The 20,464-nt window shown below is 53.0% G+C and overlaps 2 protein-coding genes across 6 annotated transcripts in view; one reads left to right on the forward strand and one right to left on the reverse strand.

Annotated features, from left to right (window-relative positions):
- The window catches only part of NEURL1 (neuralized E3 ubiquitin protein ligase 1), a 72,327-nt gene extending 62,772 nt beyond the window's left edge, over window positions 1–9,555 (forward strand). For all 3 annotated transcript variants that reach the window (XM_081267958.1, XM_081267959.1, XM_081267957.1), the window contains exons 4-6: window positions 2,924–3,613; window positions 6,525–6,671; window positions 7,266–9,555. In XM_081267958.1, coding sequence (XP_081124084.1) covers window positions 2,924–3,613; window positions 6,525–6,671; window positions 7,266–7,504 — 1,076 coding nt within the window. In that variant the 3' untranslated portion in view covers window positions 7,505–9,555. The remainder of the gene's footprint in view (window positions 1–2,923; window positions 3,614–6,524; window positions 6,672–7,265) is intronic.
- Window positions 9,556–10,570: 1,015 nt separating this feature from the next.
- The window catches only part of SH3PXD2A (SH3 and PX domains 2A), a 228,236-nt gene continuing 218,342 nt past the window's right edge, over window positions 10,571–20,464 (reverse strand). For all 3 annotated transcript variants that reach the window (XM_081267955.1, XM_081267954.1, XM_081267956.1), the window contains one exon: window positions 10,571–20,090. In XM_081267955.1, the coding sequence (XP_081124081.1) occupies window positions 18,126–20,090 (1,965 nt within the window). In that variant the 3' untranslated portion in view covers window positions 10,571–18,125. The remainder of the gene's footprint in view (window positions 20,091–20,464) is intronic.

Raw genomic sequence — 20,464 nt, forward strand, 5'->3', positions numbered from 1 at the left:
TTGACTGTGTCCCTATTCTGCCTACCAGCATATGGATTTTGGTTACTGAGAAAGCCCAAAGTACTCTAAGGTTACATTATTAGATGTATCATCGGAGATGATGGCCAAACTGTCCCTCGAAATGGTCCATGTGCATATGGAATACTGAGTCTGTTCATTGTCTAATGAACAGAGGTGGAAGGTGAGTGGGCAGTCTGTGTATTCCCTGAAGAGAGGTGTCTGACAGGCCTGGAGGTATTGGATTAGATACCAAGAGGTAGATTTTGTTTAAGAGAAGGAAACACATTCTTAAAGACAGATTAGCTCAGGTGAGAACAGGTTGCCTGTGAGGGTGAGGAAATCTGGTAGTAGGTGATTTCAAGTAGAGGACTCCTGAGGGGACAGAGAGACCAGGATAGCTCACGCCCAGCCCTGTCAGAATACAAGGCCTGTCTTGTTTATTTAACCCCTTCTGCAGAGGCAATGTCCCCAAATTTGGCTGGTGTCACAAGAAGCCACACTAGGGTTTTCCCAGCTTGCTCTTGGGGGATAGGCTGGGTAGTGCAGGGGTCCACATGCATTTGGGCCCAGTGGACAGCTTAGTTCCTGAAGGCTCTGGCTGGGCATCTCGAAAGACTAGATTCCCCTTCTCCCTACTGCTCCCTCCCTTCCCCTTCTCCATTTCTCTGGAGTCCCCAAGGGCCAGTTCCTGGAACCCCTGGGAGGCCAGGGAGCAGGGACTATTCCCAGGAACAGGTCAGCCACAAGCCTTCCCTGCTTCCTGCCTCTGTCCCCCAGGCCTCCCCTCCTGTGCAGGCCCTCCACTCTCCACGCAGCCCCCAGCCTCTGTGCCATTGCTGTCACAGAGTCAATTCCCCGGAATAATCGCATTTTCCAGTTGGCTCCCTCCTTCTCGCCAACACGATGCTGGGAAACCCTAACCAGCCAGGCCCCAGGAGGCCTCTGCAGAGTGGCAGGAGACCTGGGGGTGGGAGCAGCACCCTAACCTCACAGGCCCCAGATAACATGGTTCCTGGAAGGGCCGCAGAGGCAGGAGAACAAAGCCACGGAGGCTTTGGAGACTGGCTCTGTGCTCAGCTGGAGCTGAACTCTGGTCTCTGCTGTCCCTACCATATCAGTCCCCCAAGCTTCCCTGTCATGGCAGAGCACACAGCTGCCCTCGTCCAGTTCTTGAAGAGAAAGCACAGAGAGGCATTGATCCATGGTGTGGCTTCCAGTGGCGCCAACCAAATTTGGGGACATCAACTCCATTGAAAGAGTTCAGTCAGGAGCCCTAGGAAGTGACGAGTATGGTGTGGGGTGGGAGTTGGGCAGAGCTGGCTTTAATCTTGGATCAACCGCTTGGTGGCTGTCATACAACATCCCTGAGCTTTATCTGTAAAGTGGGCCCCCCTCCATGGGCTGCTTTAAAGTGAAATGGATTCATGGCACATAGTGATTACTTTCCTTATAAGTTTATGACTCCATAAAGCAGCCATTAAAAGAATATGGCATTGGATCTGGGCACTGATGGTGCATGCCTGTGATCCCAGCAACTTGTGAGACAGGCAGGAGGATCATGGGTTTGAGGTAAGCCTGGGCAATTGAGCAAGATTCTGTCTCAAAATAAAAAGGGATGAGCATGTAGCCCAGTGGTAAAACACCCCTGGGCTTAGTCCCCAGTATTGGAGGGGAAAAAGAAAAAGAAAAGAAAAGACTACAGTGTTGGAAACAATTACAGTTGTGAAAAAGAAAATTCATAGTGCAGGGTTCTTAGCCTTCAGGATATTCACAGGTGTCCTGAAGTTATCCATAGAATTTAGTGAAAATGTGTGTATTTTTCTGGGGAGATAGGTCAAAGTTATGATAACATTTTCAAAGTGATTTGCTAACCAGAAAAGGTTGAAAACTTCTAGTGTTTATATAGCATAACTCAATTTTTGCATTAGGACAGTAACCAAAAAAAAAATTTTTTTTTTAATTGCTTATACTAGGGATTGAACTCAGGGGCACTCAACCACTGAGCCACATCCCCAGCCCTATTTTGTATTTTATTTAGAGACAGGGTCTCACTGAATTGTTTAGTGCCTGGTTTTTACTGAGGTTGGTTTGAACTCTCGATCCTCCTGCCTCAGCCTCCCAAGCTGAGGGAATTACAGGCACGACTGTGCTCTGCTCCCCATTTTTTTTAAAGGCTGAGAGAGCATGATCCAGATGTTTAAAGTGCTCTTCTCTGGGTGGAGGGACAGCAGATGGTTATTTTTCTTTCTGCTGAAATGTATTTTCTACAAACCTTATTTCTATAAAATAATTTGTATGAGTTGTCTGATTAAAGAGAAAGGGTTTGACTCTCAGTTAAATCATTCTCAAAAGGCTTTCTTGGATGAATGGACTCAACTTTTTCTTCAGTCTTGGTGTCCTTATGTGGCATGGTAATCTCAAAAGACAAGTGTTATGATCAGATGATTCAATTTCTGCAAAGGAGTCCCTCTGGCCCCCCAGTGTGTTAGAATGTCATCAGTGCATTCAGTAAGACAAATATTTATGTTTGCCTACTAAGTGCTGCACTCAGCTCTAGATGCTGGGATACAGAAGGGATACATTTACGAAAAGGGTCCTACCCGCTGACTGTAGGCAATAAGGAAAATACACACATTACCAAGAGCGCAACCAGCAATTTTAAGCATTTAGAAGCAACCATACGGTCCTGAGGTTGGTGTCTTCCCTTCCAGCCTCCTTCTTTGGCTAGACAGATTCCTGTGCACCCTTGCTCCCTGATTTTGCTCACTAATTTATGTCATAAGCATTTTCCATCCCATTAAGCATTCAGTGTTTCAGTGGTGCAGACTTGAAACACAGCAAGAATCAGGCCGCGGGGGCCTCCCCCGCGGGCCGCCCGGGTCTGGGGTGACGGTCGCCCGGTCTCCCGCTCTCTCCGCTGCAGACAGCGAGCTGGTGCTGCCTGATTGCCTGCGGCCGCGCTCCTTCACCGCCCTGCGGCGGCCGTCACTGCGGCGCGAGACCGACGAGGCGCGCCTCTCGGTGAGCCTGTGTGACCTCAACGTGCCGGGCGGCGACGGCGACGACGGCACGCCGGCCGCTGGTTGCCCGATCCCGCAGAACTCGCTCAACTCGCAGCACAGCCGCGCGCTCCCCGCGCAGCTCGACGGCGACCTGCGCTTCCACCCGCTGCGCGCCGGCGCTCACGTCCGCATTCTGGACGAGCAGACGGTGGCGCGCCTGGAGCACGGGCGCGACGAGCGCGCGCTTGTCTTCACTAGCCGGCCGGTGCGCGTGGCCGAGACCATCTTCATCAAGGTCACACGCTCGGGCGGCGCGCGGCCCGGCGCGCTCTCCGTTGGTGTCACCACGTGCGACCCTAGCACACTGCGGCCAGCCGACTTGCCCTTCAGCCCCGAGGCCCTGGTGGACCGCAAGGAGTTCTGGGCCGTATGCCGCGTGCCAGGGCCACTGCACAGCGGCGACATCCTGGGGCTGGTGGTGAATGCCGACGGAGAGCTGCACCTCAGCCACAATGGTGTGGCCGCTGGCATGCAGCTGTGCGTGGACGCCTCGCAGCCTCTCTGGATGCTCTTTGGCCTGCATGGGGCCATCACGCAGGTCCGCATCCTCGGTGAGTGCTGGGGCGTGGGTCCTCCTTGGTGTGGGGGCGATATGGGAATAAAGATCCCTGCCTTTAAGGATGCTCATGGGTCTAAATGAAAGTTTGGTATGTCAGTAGCCAGGTGTCTCAGCAGGGTGGTGCCTGGGTTGAGGGGGTAGAGGAACACCTGAGCAGGTGGCCTTGGGGAAAATGGGGTTGCAGAGTTTTAGGTTTGCCTTTTGGGGGGGGGGAGGGACACAGTTTGAATGGACTGCAGAATGTGAATTTGTGTAAGCCATGTTTCCCAGATAGTTCTATAAGGTGTTAATAGGTACTCTTTGAAAAGGGGTCCTTGTGGTTAAAAGGTTTGGGAAACATGGAGTTAAAAAGGGGAGTGGGATGAGTGTTTCTTGCAGGACTTCTCAGAGCCTTTAATACATGGTGAGAATCTTAAGTTGATGATGGTTATAGTGTACAGTTTTTCCAAACTAATTTGATCAGAAATTTTTTCCTTTTTCTCCACAAAGCATCTCCTTGGACCTCTGTTACCCCAGAGGGAGCAGTTCTGGTCTGCTAACCAGCTTTCCATTACACTGCGCTGTTTCATTAGCCTCACCTGGAGAGCCTAGTAAAGGGAAGATTCTTGGATCCCTCCTCCAGAGACTGCTATTCTGTAGATCTTGGATAGGTTCCTGGCATCTGCTTTCTTTCTTTCTTTCTTTCTTTCTTTCTTTCTTTCTTTCTTTCTTTTTTTTTTTTTTTTTTTTTTTTTTTCAGTGCTGGGGATGGAACTCCAGCCTGGCACATGCTAGGCAAGCACTTTACCACTGAGCTACATCCCCAGCCCTGATCTCCAACCCTGCCTCCCCCCCACAAAGCAAGTAGGCTTTGCCAAGTTTGGAGCCCTCTGGGCCTCACAGCCCCAGCAGGCTTGATAGTTTGAATTGTGTGTGTAAATGTGTGAGTCCGAGCTGCTCTGAGCTTGGCATACTGGGTCGAGGCCGTGTGAGTAACTAAATGCGTGCATGGTTGTGTGTGTGCTGCTGTTGATGATTGCAAGAGTGGAGAGCCTGTGAAATCAGATAAAGTCAGTGGGCCTCCCAACTCTGGAAAGAGCAAATAAAGAGGAAATGAAAAATAAATAAATAATGAATGAAAAGAAACGAGGCTAGGGTGCTAAGAAGTTAGAGCTGCGGGAAGATATAAATCAGGAAGGAATGAAAGATTAGATGAAAAGAAACCAGATAGAAGGAAGATGAATCAGGCTAGGGTGGGAGTTCAGGATGGAATAAAAAGAAATGGATAGGGGAGAAAAAACCTTCAAGCTGAGATGAAGAGATACTGAGCTGCACTCACCAGGAGACACTGCTTCTCAGAGAAATAAAATTACATAAGGGCAAGGTACTCTCTTGCGTCAGCACCATCTAATAATAGATAAGTAGCTTTCCAGTAAGGCTGTGCTGCCCAAAGAGGCTTATGAGACTGGAGCAAAGGGGAAGTAAAAACAATAAAATGAGGACTTTCCTGTGCCAATGATAAGCGAGCCGAGGTGGATGTAGAAGAGTAACCATCCAGAATTCACCGTCTGTTAAACAGAGTGCTCCAAGCTGTTTGGAGAATTGGACATCTCATCCAGCAAATTGGTGGTGTGAGACACTCACTTGACTCCAAAGGAAAACCCAATCCGTGGCCATGTAGGAAGGGTCACTGTTGATCTTACAGAGGAAAGTTTGGCTTTGTGGAAGGCCTCCGTAAACTTAAGAATGGAAGACTTTTTCCTTCACTCATGAGCACCGCCAGACCTGCAGCCAATTTCATACTTATCGTCAGAACATTAGAAATATTATCATTAAACATAGGAATATAGCCAGGCGTGGTGGTGCCCGTCTGTAATCCCAGTGGCTTGGGAGGCTGAGGGAAGAGGATCACAAGTTCAAAGCCAGCCTCAGCAACTTAGCAAAGCCCTAAGCAACTCAGAACCTGTGGTTAAGCATCCCCTGCGTTCACTCCCTAGTATAAAAAATAATAATAGGAATATAAGTAGAGATGCCTTAGAAACGTTGTTCCAGAAATGCTAGCCAGTGTGATAAGACAAGGAAAGTAAATAGGTGTGCGTTTCTGATGGGACATGATGATGGACTTAAAAAGATATCAACACAGTAAGAGAAGCGCTCTGGACATTTATTGAATTTGCTTAGGAATAATAACACTATTGAGTTAGAGCTAATAATAAAAAGCCCCCTTGAGCCCCTGACTGTGTGCAGGGATTCTGTTAGGGTCTTGGGAGAGCCACAGGTGGATGATGGTTCTTGTTCTAAGAAAGCTTGTGGTTCAACTGGAGAAATAGAGCTGGATTCCTGGTAAAGAATGGATAATATCCCTGGCCTGTGGTGGTTCGGTCTGTATCTGTAGTGGGTGGGGGGTTGGTCATGGCTGGATGGACCAGTGTGGTTTTGGGGAGTTGAGGCTGTCCAGAGAAAAGGGGATTGAGGGCAGCTCCACTAGGCTGCTTGGGCAGTTAGCTCTTTAAGGACAAGGGCTCTGTCTGCAGCTTGTGTAGACAATGCCTGGTCCCTGTAGGCCCTCGGAAAGGATTAGTTGAAGGAAGCAGGGAGGGAAGGAGGGGAAGAAGGGGATAGGAGAGAGGACAAGGGGAGATAAGGGGGGAGAATGCAAGACTAGGACACATGGGAGGAGGTGAGGTGTTGGCTGCATCAGTGCCCAAGAGGTGACATCTGGGAATGGTGGGAAGAGGACAGGGCTCTAAACAGGAGGTGCGGCAAGGGGCAAGGAAGGTGGGACTTCGTTGTTTGGACTGGAGACCTTGGGCTGAGGTGGGACTCCACGGAGACCTGGGAGCCCACGCTGGGGCAGGCCCCAGTCTTCTTGCTTCAGGCCAGGTGGTGAGTGCAGCCCCCTCTCCCTGCCGCCCTCACTGCAGGCTCCACCATCCTGGCCGACAGAGGCATCCCATCGCTCCCCTGCTCCCCGGCCTCCACACCAACCTCACCCAGTGTCCTGGGCAGCCGCCTGTCTGATCCCCTGCTCAGCGCGTGCAGCTCTGGCCTTCAGGGCAGCTCTGCGGGTGGTAAGTAGAGTCCCATGTGCTGTGTCAGACTGTCACCCCTGACGGCTCCTGCTGAGGCAGGCGTGCAGCCGCTGTCAGGCTGGGAGTGAAGAGGAGCTGGACTTGTGGGGTGGTGACTTCCGGGGTGTCTCTCTCCTGTCCCCAGTGGGCAGGTTTTTCCAAAAAAAAAATTTTTTTTAAAGTACACAGGGAATGCCAAAGGGTAGCTCAGGAGGGATCTGCCTTAGATTTGGGGCCCCTTCCCTTCACCATGCCTCCTTCTTTCCCTCCCTGCTGCTCATGGCTTCCCTGGCCCCTGATCTGGGGGCTGAGTGGTTCAGAAGTGGGGCTGCCCCGCGTTCAGTGTCATCCCTTGTGCAGGAAGTTGCGTTGTTGGGGTGAACAGGCAGGTCTCCGTAAATGGATTGGGGTGCAAGAGGCCAGGGGCCCCCTTCCCGTGAACCCTGTGCCAGGCATACTGGGTCGAGGCCGTGTGAGTAACTGAGTGCGTGCATGGTTGTGTGTGTGCTGCTGTTGGGGACTGCAGGAGTGGAGAGCCTGAGAAATCAGGGGACCCAGCCACATCTGCTCCTGACCGATGCCCTCTGTGTCCAGGGACAGCCCCCAACTCACCGGTGAGCCTGCCCGAGTCTCCAGTGACCCCGGGGGTGGGCCAGTGGAGTGACGAGTGCACGATCTGCTATGAGCACGCGGTGGACACGGTCATCTACACGTGCGGTCACATGTGCCTCTGCTACGCCTGCGGCCTGCGCCTCAAGAAGGCCCTGCACGCCTGCTGCCCCATCTGCCGCCGCCCCATCAAGGACATCATCAAGACCTACCGCAGCGCCTAGCCCGGAGGGCCCCTCTGTAGACATCAGCCGGCTGCTGCTGAGGGCCAAGCCCGGGGCCGCTTCTCTTCCTCATCCTCCTCCATTAGACGCAGGAACCGGAGGCTCCTGAAGGCTTGGGCACGGAGCAGGTCCGAGGCAGGAAGGCGGGGGCAGAAGCACATCACTGGGCAGAGAGGGGAAAAGGCCACACTCCCCAGTCTTTCCCTTCTTTGCATCAGTTCTTCCCTGCATGACGAGGGGTTAAACTGAGGTCAGCCTGTCCTACACCTTCCCAATCTGGGGCAGATTCTAGGAGGTCCCTGTAGCCCATGTGGCACCTTGGTGAGAATTAAAAAGTGTGGATCTTCTAGTGGACAGATGCTGCCCTAAGCCAGGGCATGTGGCTTGGTCAGTGGAGTAGGGACTGGATTTTAGCCTCCATTTTCTCCTTTAGCCAGTGACTCTTGAGCAGTGCACAACCTGCTCAACAGCAGCCCACAATGGGCGGCTCCTGAGTTGCTCACTCTGATCTGGACCCACCTTCTCTTTCCCCTCTTCCCTGCCTATTGGGACTGGCAGCAGGGGACAAGAAGGCCAGTTAACTCTTCTTACCCCAGGCTGTGGAGGGCTCTAGGTTCTGGATCCCTGGCCCTTCTGGGCTGAAAGGACTCCTTCCTAGCCATGGTTCTGTCCCATTCATCTCGCCCTTGCCCTTGTGCAGGAGTGTCCTTTGGTATGGGGTGGGGACAGGTATGTCTTTGGTGAAGGTCTCTAAGCACAGGTCTTCAGCTACCCCCACCCCCGCCTGTCCTCCCGCATCTCAGTACTGGCCTGGGCCCAGGATGATCTCAGAGGCTGTACTGTGCCAAGGAAGGGCCGTGGCTCCTGGTGAAGGTGGGGTGTCCCTAACGATGACCAGCCTTTTCCCTTATTTTAATTTATTTATTTATTTGGTTGGTGGGTTTTATTGGTTTGTGGGTGAGTTCCCATCTCCTGAGCCCCTAGAAATGCCGTCCTGTATATGGGTGCTGGCGCGGGGACAGTAGTGGTTATCATCACTCAGATCTTCCCCAGGCCCCATCTGGGAAGCTCACGGCCAGCCTAAGTTGGAACTCCATCTAAAAGGGCCAAATTGGGCCACTTCCTGGCAAACGGTGTCCATTTTGTAGAGAGGCGCACTGAACCTCCACAGTGCCCTGGGGCTGGTAGGTCACCCAGCACCATGAAGTGCCCTTCCTTCCCGAGCAGAAGCTGGGTTATCATGGTTGGCTCTGGAATCGCAAATGGCCCAGGAGTCTCCTTTCCATAAGGACATCAAATGCTCCAAGAGGGTGCAGGCAGGGAGCCTAGCATGGGCCAGCGAAGGACCGGGGGACCCTTGTCATAGGAGGGCAGGGAACCTGCTCTGGGAAAGGCTCTCCACCCTGGAGCAAGGTCCTGGCTCCTGCCCTACCTGTTCTGAGGTTGTGGTCACCTCAGCCCTGGCCACCTGTTCTGGGCTGGGCCAGTGCAGTCTTGGCCTAGCCCCCCTGCTTCCCAGCCTCCTGTCATCAGGTGACTCTAGTGTACCCTCAGAGACAGCCTCTCCCTTGACTGGCAGAGCCTGGGGCTCTAGCCCTGGCCAGGCAGCTGCCCTGAGCCTCAGCTTCCTGTGTGAGGTGGCTGTTTTGTGGGGGCAGACTTTCTGTATGGCTCTTGGGAGTTCTCTGTGGGGTATTGCCAAGAGGCGGTGTGATGGAAGCATGGGACAGGACTCTTGGCCAGACAGGCACCTGCACTGGACTTACAGGCACCTTGGAGAAGTCCCTGGACCACTCTGGGTCTTGCCTTCCCGGACCCTGCCTCTCAGACCTGCGGCAGGAGTGGGCTGGGGCCAGCAGGTGGCCCCATCAGTCAGAGAGGCACAGGTCCCAGAGGTGAAAGGTCCAAGTGCATGCAGGGGCTGCCCCGCCGGGGGCTGGGGAGAAGCCATCATCCACTGTTAGTGCAGGGGTAGCCACTGCCTCACACCTTTGTGAACTCCCCCATGGGGTCGCTGTGATTGTGAATAAAGGTGATTTCTACCAGCCCGAGGGCTCTGCTGTGCTGTGGAGGCTGAGAGGGAGGGCCCGTGTGTATGTGGGCATACATATGTGTGGGTGGGGTTACCCAAAGTGTGGCCCTGGGAGAAAACAGTGGGCCTCTGAGGCCCCAAGGTGGCTGAGACAATCAGGCCAGGCTCCCAGGAGTTGTGGGCCAGAACAGTACCTGTGGCTTGTTCAGCAGGGGCCATGGTACTGGTGAGCCCTGTAAGTTGGAAGCGAGAAGCCCTGGTTCTCCTGGTGGCCTCGGAAGCCTGGGTCTGTGGGAGCAGGGTGTGGTCCATGCAGTGGGAGCCCAGGAGGATGCTGGGCTTCTCAAGGCTGAGCAGGCCCAACCTGGATAGGAGCCTGTGGGGTGGTGGCACCACCTAGGGGAAAGTGAGGGAATGACAGGTCTTCCTTCCAGGTGAGCAGGGCTGGCTGTGTCCTCCCTAAACTCAGGCCTCTCCAGTGGCTGAAACTCAACTATTTTCTTATTGGTGGGTGCAGAGGCCTAAACCACACTGGTGGTACAGCTGGGGAGAAAAGGAAAGTCACTGGACAGGGACCCCTGGAGGAACTTTCTAAGATATGCTAAGCACATCTGAGTAGCTGGAAGTAGGGGCGGTAGGAAGACAGCCAAACTGATCCCAAGGTGTGGGCACACCACCTTGAAATTGCACTTATTTGGCAGGGCCAGGCCTCAGAGGCACATGGGATATCTGCCTACCCACCCTGTATCCTGGCCTCCCAGGCTCAGCCTGGTCTTGAACCCAGGACCATGCCGCTCTGCTTACTGCAGTTTAGTACAGATAGGTGGGTTCAGTGGGTTCAGGGGTTCAAGCTGAGGACCCAAGCTTGGCCACCCCCGAGGCATGGATGGGGCTGGGGAAATTTGTCTGATTCTCATAGTAGGGACATACATCCCCCTCCTGAGTCCTTTCAGAGGCCTGGGATTCTGGAGTCTGTGCTGAGTTTGGGTTAGAGGGACCTCTGCTATCCAGCTGAGTGAGGGAGAATTAGGTGATTATGTACAGTTAAAAAGGTCAAAAAACTTTATTTAGTTTTTAGGGAAATACAAGATGCATGTAAACATAAACAAAATACAAAACAAAACAACCCAAATCTTACAGTCTAGAAGCATGCCAAGACAGCATCTCTGCAGACCGAAGAGTCCCGTCAAAGTGATAAAGGACACCTGGAAAGTGGCAGGCCAAGGGGCTGAGTCCCTTCCCCAAGGACACTGCATTTTTGTGATGAGATAAAAAAAAAAACTTCACTATTAAAAATATCAGAAACATGGAGATAGTTTAGCACCACCATGGATCCTGGGATGATTTGCACTCACCCTGACGGCACTGCACTTACTGCCCTTCTCTCCAGCTTCTCTGCTGAGGCGGAAGAGGGAAAAACCCAGAGGAAGGGCTTCTCCCACTAAGAGCCCACTAAGGGCTGGGTGGGGTGAGTAGACACCACTAGGAGTTCCTTGCAATTCTGGAGCCCAGTGACACCCACCATTTTACTTCAGACCCTGGTTCCGGGATGGCCACTCTGTCATGTTGAGAAGTCGCCTTCCTGTAGACCTGTCGGTACCTGGCAGGGATACCCATTCCCCATCTGGCATCCTGGATTTAAAGAAAACCTACTGCAGAGAACAGCTGTAAATGCAAGAATGGAATAAACTCTAAGAACAGCGTGCCCTAGTTAGAAGCCACTAAAAAATGGAAGAGCACATATCCACGGGTGGGTGTGTATCTCACCTGGTCTACTTCATACCAGGGAGGCAAACTCTGCAAATGGAACCACCCCCGGTGACCAACAGAGTGCCTTTGGAACAACTGGTATCAACAGAAAGATGAGTGAGGCCACCTTCCTCCCAGGTGGAGTCCAGTTTGGGATGGCAGATCCCTATTGCATGGCCTGTCATGGTCACTGTTCTGATTTGTAAAGTTTGAGACTGGCTCTGGAATAGGCAAAGGGTAGTGGAAAGACTCCGATGGGAACCTGGGAAATGAACGTAACTCTCCTGGAAACAGCTTGCAGCACCCCTTCCCCACGAAGTAGATCAGTAACCATTCCCTGAGACCCAGCGAATGGTAGTTTCCTTTGGCCAGCTTCTTCTATGGCTAGGTTTCGAAGACTGTCCCACCTCCAGCTCTGACTGGACCCTTGCATGTTGGATCATGAAGCTTCCTGTCTACCTGCTTTCTCTCTTCTTCCTGAAACACTCACCATCAACCTCTTCCTCATTTCTAATAAATAAAGACAAAAACAAACCTCCGAGCCCTCTTTCAGCCCTCCTACACCTTCTTCTGTCTGGAAGATATCCTCTTTTGGAAGCTTCCTTCCCAGTGAAGGGATGGGAAGCCCCAGCCACCCCAAACGTGCACACACTCTTGCCAACGTGCCTCTCACTGGCTTCAACGTGCTCAATCAACCCTTTTGCTCTGAATCACTTTTCTCTCACACATACCTCTTGAGGCCTAGCCCATTGGCCAGGGTGGATCTGGGAGCAAGGCAGGGGCCTCCAGTACAGGGGACCCTACTCTCAAAGGCCACTCAGTTTTAGGACTGGGAAGGGAGAGGGTGCTGATTGTCAAGTGCAAACATGAGATTTAGATGGAACAGGGGAAGGAGGACTGCATGCTAATCCTGGCCTTACAGGTAGGCTGGGATCAAGGCCTTGGAAGGTAAAGCCCTTGACCCAGTCTATAAGCACCATCCTGTGCCTTGTGGCCTGGGGACTCCAGGCATGTAGGACAAAGCTGGAGAGAAGTTAAAACTTGGGGCCATTTCCCCCAAGGCTGTAGGTTACTGACCCTGTCCTCTCACTGGCTCTGATCATGGAGCTTGGGAACCACAGAGAAATATGGCACTGCCTCAGTGAGGAGATTTAGCCAAAAAGCTCGGTCAGGTCCAGGGGAGCCCTCCACGCTACTTTCCTGAAATATTCAGCCGGTGTCCGCATGCGCAGGTCTTGCTGTGCACACTGAGAATCAGTTCTCACCCCGCCCACTCTGCCTGCCCTCAGAAATGAGAACCAAAGGGTCAGCAGTGCTTGTATCAGGGAATCTCAGACTGATGACTCATAGGGTGAGAGGTGGGAGCCTGTAAGGTGACTCTCGTCTGCAGGTCGGTGACCTAATGGAACCACCAACACTTCCACACCCAGTGGTATCTCTTTTCCACATCTTCATTTGGAGCCTGGGACGATGGCCTAGGCTGCTTCTGCTAGACCTGATAACGCCAGTGTGAAGTTTCCAACTAAATAATAATATTATTACAAAAAAAAAAAAAAGACACATTGCACTCTCCAGCCAAAAATTGTGTGTATGAATGACACACAGACTTGATGCCAGAAGCGCGAGTCCCTTGGGACCTGCCCAATGCCAAGGACTTTTCAGTGGAGACAGCTTGCCCGGTGGTTTTTATTATTTTTTCTTTTTCTCTAACCCCATGTTATTAGTTCAAGCGGGAAATTACCAACACTCACACGCACACATGCATGCACACATGTGTGCACACACACTCAACTCACAACCCTCAAAAAAGTGAGGGAATCGTAATTTTTTAGCGATGTGGACAGTTCTCTTTCTAGAGAGCTCTGCATCAAGACTCTCAAAGATGATTGGCTGTGTAGATGTGTCATTCCAAGGGAGACTCACACAGGGGCTTGAGTCCTACTCTGGGCACAGAGATAGATGTCTGTACAGAAATTCACCAAATATGGGGTTGGAGCAGCAAACGTACAGTACTGGAGGTGGAGGGGACAAACCAGCAAGGGCATGCCTGCTGCCCTGAGGGGCAGAGCTCCTGGTCTGGACCCCAGGAGACTTCCCAGCCTGCCACTTTCTCTATCAGCACCAAGAAAGGAGGCATCTGGCTTGGTACCTGTTGTGGGGGCATCTGTCTGCAGAGACCTAAGTAGACCCCTCTGAGTCTTCTCCGAGAACTCCCGCAGACTGTCTGGGTGTGGAGCACAGGCAGGGCTTGCTGCTCAGGCTGAAGTCGCTGAGATGAATGGGCTGGGCTCAGTACTGGGCCCTGCTGCAGGTCTGCGGGAATTCCATCTCCCTGGGGTAGGCCTCGGTGCCCACACCCTCCAGATGGGTTTGGTTACATCTAGGTTTCCTGCCCATAAACTGAACTGAGGTTTCATAGTTTTAGAAAGATTCAGACATACATCAAAAGGATCACAGCCCAAACATCAGGAGACTGGGGGCAGGGGGAATGGGGTAGAGGGCTGCTGGGAGGCATTTTTAGGACAGGTCTCTCTGAGCAGCTGGCTGGAAACAATGGAAATGAAAACAAGGAACAGTTCCTGGATGTCCTCACTCTGCTCTGGAGACTGGGCCCAGGAGGTCAAGAGCCCCCACACCTCTTCCCTGAATCCCTTTCTTCCGGGTGGATGATACCCAATAGTAACAGGGGTTGCCCTCTGGTGGGGACCCCCTACCATCTTGCCAGGGAAGCAGGAGAGGGAGAGGGCTAAAACATCAAACCCCAAAGCCCACCTGTCAGTTCCACAGTTCCGATTCCTCCCAGCAGTCCTCCTCCAACTTTCTGCAGACTGGACCATGGGGTCTTTCTCCACCATGCCAATAAGCCCTGGCATCCCTCTTGGTAATATTGCACTTTTCCTGTCTCTCAGATTGTTTTCATTTCAATTGAGAATGCAAAGTATTTGAAAGGGGTAGGGGAAGTGAGTAACCTTAAAGAAATAATATATTAGTTAAATACAAAAACAGGAAAAGTAGGGGCTATTTCATTTTCCCCCCTTAAAAACAAAACTACCAAACCAAAATCTAAACTTAAATAGTTCTACGCCTACTCTGCAAGTACTAGTAATATGAAAATAACGTTGGATCGAAATTCCCTTGTCTTTTTTCCTTAAGATGATGAAAGTAGTAACATGCCTTACTGAGGAAAGCGATGGATACAAATGCCAGTAAAATATGCTGCTCTAACATCTGAAAGTGATTACAACGATTCTATATAATGCCTTCGTCAAGATGGAGAAGAGAGGAAGAGAGAAATCTTTGGAGCCAGGCGGGGGTTGGACAGGCTGAAGCCTGGCAAACAAAGCCCGCTGGGTGGAGGGGAACCCCAAGGCAGACCGCACACCTGCTGCTCAGGGGTGCCCCTTTCCAGCTTCCTCTTGAGCACAGAGGAGCCAGGCAACACGCCAGGCCTGCCGAGACAAAGAAGGACAAGGTGGGAGAGAGATGAAGACGTATTTTTTTCCCCTTGTAATAAAAGAAAAAGGTCTTTAAACTGAATAGAAAAACAAAGCACCAAAGGATGCAACTTCGGGCATTATATAAACCTCAATAATGACCGCAGAAGGGCTCATTATGGTTAAAGTTGCAGTATACAGCAATACAATGTCATTTCACATTTTCAATTGCAACTAATGGAAAACTAGGTTTGGACGCTGCTGAGATTTCATTTTTCTTTCCTTTTAGTCCGATTTGGTTTTCCTCCTGGTGGGTCAGAACTCCAGGCCCCCTCCCTCCTCCGCTGCTGCTGGCAGTTTCCTCCAATGTCACAAAGCAGCTCAGTAGCTCTAGGGAAAGGCCCTCTTGCCCAGGGTAGGGCTAGGAGTCCAGGGGCACAAGGCTTGGCACCCCCTGGCCATATCTGAGAAGGACTGGCATGCACCCTTCTTACTTCAAGTATTAATATCCTTTGGGTTGCAGGGCTTCTGCTGTGCTGGGAGGCAGGGGCTGAAGGGGAGGGGTCAGGAGTGGGGTCTAGACGAGGGCGTGGCGATCCCTGTTCACTGCCCAAATCTACGTGATATCACCAGGTGGCAGCATTTCCCACTTTTCCTGGATGCCTGAGCAACTCCCAGCCATCCTTGGGGCTGGATGTCACAATGTAAACATGACGACCACAGAATAAGCTATAATGGGGGCGGGAAGGACACAGGATTAATGCAGTGGGGAGTCTGCCATTAACTAGCTGTGTGATTTTGAGAAAGTCACTTCCTGTCCTTGGGCTGCAGTAACAGGAAGGGATGGGATGGAGCAACCTCCAGGGTCCCTTCCAGCCCTGCTTTTTAATGACTCTCTGGCTTCAGGGCACTGGGAATCAAGGAGAGGGGGTCCTTGAGGGGCTGGGGGACTGGTGGGTGGTAGAGAGCCTGACGGGGCAGATGCACACATGGGGCAGGGGAGGCAGGCTCTGGGGAGCACTGTGGTTGGTCCAGTCCAACTGAGATGCTCTGTACTTGGCAGCCACCATGTGCTGTGCTCCCTCCGGGCCTGGCCGGTGGTGGTGTGCTAGTGATTCAACTGGCTCAGAGCGGACATCTGTGGAGCGAGGCCACGGGCCCTCCCCAGGAAGGCAGCTATGTGGAAGGTCCTTTAACCCGACAGACACTCTACTTTTAAATTTTATTTTAAATAATCATAAATTACTTTTTTTTCTTTTAATAAATATGTGCTGTTTAAAAATGAGAAAAGTATATACTGCATCTTTAAGTAATGCACTTTGCTCTCTGGGTTTCTTTCCATTCCACCTTAAAGTGCATTAATTAAAAAATAATGAACCACTTCTTTATCATTATTGTTCAAATAAGTAAAAATAATATTAATATGAAGACACTAATCCACTACCATTAGTACTGCATTCTAGCAGATTAACTCAACATCCTGCTCTATTTAATACTGTCCAGCAGAAGAAAATATCTAATTTTGATTTTAAACAAACTCACGAACAAAACAAAAGGAAACAAAACAATCTCACCACGGCCCTCTGACAAAGAACACGAGCAGTTGGCTACAGCTGCCAGGATCAGTGTGTGGCGAGGGGCGAGGGCTCGGGGATCCCAGGCAAGGCCTCTGGGATCCTGGAGGTGGGGGGAGAGGGTGAGGCCTGCTCGGGGGAGCAGGTGAGGGCAGGGCTTCCCTCCTCTGTAGGAAACCACAGCCCTTAGTCTGGTGATTCTGGCAGCTCATTCGGTGGCTATGAAGCCTGGTCTGTCTGAAATCAAAGGCACGTGCGGAAATCCACTCCCAACAAAGGGTGAGTCCTTGGAGAAGCTGGCTGGGCTTCTTTCTGGAGAGTCCCTCTGAGATATCAACAACGGAAAAACAACCCAAAGTTGACAGAAGACCTGCAGGAAATGTCACTCTCTTGCTTCTCTCTTCTCTGGGGCACTGCCCCCGGGAAGACCAGACTGGCTCCAGGCACAGGGTCCTCCTTCTTCGCGAGCAACTATGGCATTGCCAGTAGGCCAGAGGAGTGGCTGGTGGTGTCTGCTCCAGTCTGACCCAGGAGGCCCAGCTGGGGTCCCCTCCACCCAGGGTGGGGGCCACGGCTGCTTCACCACAGTCTCTGTAAGGCTTTCGGCCCTGCCCCGGTGGGAGAACATACACAGAATGGCAGCCACCCAGCAGTCTGGGCGCTGCCTTCTCTCCAAAGGTCTGGCTCCTAACAACACCTTCCTCCCTCCCGGGGTGGGTTTTTGCCCCACCAAGGTTGGGCAGGAACCAGAAGGACAGTTTCTCTGTTTTGCCAAGACTGGGACCTGGGCTTACCCAGCCCCAAATCCCTCCGGCAAGTGCCGCGCAGGCAAAGTCCACACAGTGGAAACCAAACGAAACGACGTGGCTTATGGAGGGGAGAATGGGAAGCCAAATACAAAACACCCCTCCACAGAGTACAACAGAAAAGCCCACCCTCCACCCCTTCTGTTCCCATGTGAGGCTGACCCCCCAGGGTGCCCAAACAACGCCTAAAATAAGACCCAAACCAAAGGCCTGACATATAAACCCCAAGTCAACAAACCTCTCCCGAAACATGCAAAGGAACTGCTCACCCAAAAATACCCAAGTAGTCTGTGCTGATGACGGACAGCCTGATGACTTCCCCTACCCTCTCTAACTCCAGCACTGTGTCCTCCATGGGGTACCCCAAGGAGGGCGGACTCTCTTCTCAAGGCCGGGGCAATGACAGCTAAGAAGGTAGTTCTTGTGGCACATGGGAACTGTGTTTTTTTTTAACTCTCAGACACTGATAGTGGCCTGGCCCCGAGAGAGACGTGAGCTCAGGAGACAACTCCAAGTCCCAGGGCCTGTGGGGTCTTCATATGCACCCAGCCATGGTGGATGGTGGCAATCCCTGGGAAACAGCACAATCCATAAACACGGATAAGGACAATACAAAGGCTACCTCTGGTGGCAACATGGTAGCCACCAAAACAGCCCAACGGGCAGGATGCTGGAGGCCCCCCTATGACCACATCTTTTCCAGATTTGCAGCAAAGGCACAATTGGGGTTTCCCACATGGCCTGTCCCAAATGACATGTAGTCCATCAATGAAGTCACCAAAGTGCACACGTAGGTCCCAGCTTTCTCATCTCTGGGTTCCAGGTCATTCCTCCCCTATTCAATGTATCCTCCCTTCCAGGCAACAGCTGGGAGGCGGGCCATCTTTCAGGTCCCACATCTGCAGGGCTTAATGTTGTTCTTCCCCCACCCCCTCCCATTTTGTCCTTCCCCTTTGGTCTGCATGTCACTGCTCATCCAGTGGCGGGTACAGTGGCACAGAGGCTGGAGTGACTGTACAACCTCGGTTAGTTCTTTTTCTCCAGGTAGTTGGAGGGCACCCAGCCTTTGAAGGGCTTCACGTCATCCAGGATCTGGCAGTACCACCAGCCATTGGGGTTCCTCTCCAGTACCTCCATGGACACCCCCTCCTGGAAGCCTGCGGTCTCCTCATCCCCCTCATAGTCTGCAATAGAGACGTACACATCTTTGAGGTTATTGTGGATGAACTGGGACCTCTCAATGGGCTTGGGGCGCACAGGGGACACAGGGATGCCATTGCGCTGTGTGGGCAGCAGGGGTGAGTCGGAGCCCTGGCTGGCGGCCCGCTCCGCCAGGCGACCCTTGGCCTCCGTGGCCGCTGGGCGTGCTGTGCTGAAGGAGGAGTTCCTGCGGACGCCTCTCAGGCTGTCGGTGGCTGTGAGTGACTCGTTCCTCCGCAGGGCGCAGGACAGGTTGTTGTCTTTGGGTGGTGGGGACACAAACACCGACTGGGGCCTGACTGCTACCTGTCGCACACCGTTTCTCATCTTCACCGCCACAGCACCTGATGTCTTGCCAAAGCCTCCCGGGGGCTTGGAGGGGATAGGCGGTGTGGCCCTCTTGCTCTGGTTGACGGTGTTGAGCGCCTGCACCCGCCTCTCGATCTTCTCCAGGCTGTCTGACTTGCCCTCATTCTGCTTGCTCTTTAGCACATCCTGCTCTTTGCCAGGGGTGTTGGGCTGCTCGTTCTCATCGGGCACCAGGTAGTGGGAAGGGGCCCAGCCCTCCAGCTCCCCAAACCTCACATACCACCAGCCACTCTCCTGCTTCTCCAGCACCTGCACCTCCACGCCAGCAGGGAAACTGATCTCCGAGTCCTGGACCTTCTGGTAGGCACTACATGTCACGTAGGAGGTGGCTGGCCCTTCCCACTCCTTCTTGGGGGTACCCGGGAGAGCAGTGGCCGGGAGGGTGATGATGTCGGCTGAGCCTCTCCTGGCCCCCTCACTGGGCCCCTCGGAGGCTGTGTGTGGGGGCAGCTCTGAATCCTCACTCCTTGAGCCCTTGAGGCCCCCCCGGAGCTGGCCTGTGGGTCTCAGTTGGCGTCGTAAAGTGCTGATGTCCATCTTCTCTTGACTCTGTGACTCTGCCCGGTTCAGGAAGGGCTTAGGCCGGACAGATGGCTTGCCCCGGGCACAGGAGGTCAGCCCAGCCCTCATATCAGTGTCCTTCTTGGCCCCGACCTTGGGAGTGCCACGGATGCCTGCGTCCGAGGCAGAGCGGGGCTTCAGGTCACCACTGTTCTTTGACAGGGAGGAGGAAGAGGAGGAAGAGGAGGAGCAGGTGGTGTTGATGGTGATGGACGAGGAAAAGGAGGCCGAGGAGTGGTTCTTCCCCAGTTCTGCCTGGGCGTTCTTCTCTGCCTTGAGCTTTAGGAGCGATGATGACTTTGGGGAGCCCGACTTGGGCGAGTTTTTCCTGGCAAGGGACAGTGAGGAGCCACCTGGGGAGTCACTGTCCCCAGAGGAGCCTCTGGTCGACAGGGTGTCCTCTGCATATGGCCGGAAGCCCTCATTCTCATAGATGGTCTCCTCTTCCAGGGCTACATCTTCTGAAGACTCGCCCACCTTGAAGCGGGCCCGCTGCAGGGAGGAGGCAGGTGAGGGTCTACGGGGCTGGGCAGGCTTCCGGTCTCCGGAGCCTCTGTCCTCTGTGGGCTCCTCATTCAGCTCCGGCTCGGAGTCAAAGCCAAAGGCGGGGATGTCATACTCGGGCTCCTCGTACTTGAGCTTCAGTGGGGAATCCTGGCTCTCGTTGGTACCCACAGGACCCTCCTCGGTCTCCTTGGGCTTGCTGGGGGGTGCTGGCGGCGGGACCTTGGGCCGTGTCAATGTGCTCGTGCGGCGGCTCAGGTTGGGCTTCTTGCGCTTATCGATGTAGGACGCGGGGGCCCAGCCCTCCTTCTCACCGATCTGCACGTACCACCAGCCGCCTGAGTTTTTGTCGATGACCTGGGAGGAAGAGGTGGCAGGCCAGTGAGCTGAGAGGGTCTCTGGAACCTTGTGGTGTCCCGGGTGAGGGGCCTCACACTGGGCTCTATCACCTCCGCTTTGCAGATGGGAAACTGAGCCCTTGAGAAAGTGGCCCAAGACCCACTGCAGTAAATGACAGATCAGAATTTAAACCCTGCCTCTAACATCTCCTGGTTGAGGGGTTTCTACTGTCCCCTAATCTTCCAAGTCTGTATTGAGCTGGCCTCCTCTACAGAAAACTCCTCCACTTCCCCTAAACCATCACGCTGTTCCCAGTCCCTACAAAGCCCTACTTGCCAAGGAACCAGATGTACAAAGAATCACCACCATTCCACTACCCAGTCCTCCTCCCA

Source organism: Spermophilus citellus (assembly GCF_964194105.1).
Source record: "Spermophilus citellus genome assembly, chromosome: 15".
NCBI lineage: Eukaryota > Metazoa > Chordata > Mammalia > Rodentia > Sciuridae > Spermophilus > Spermophilus citellus.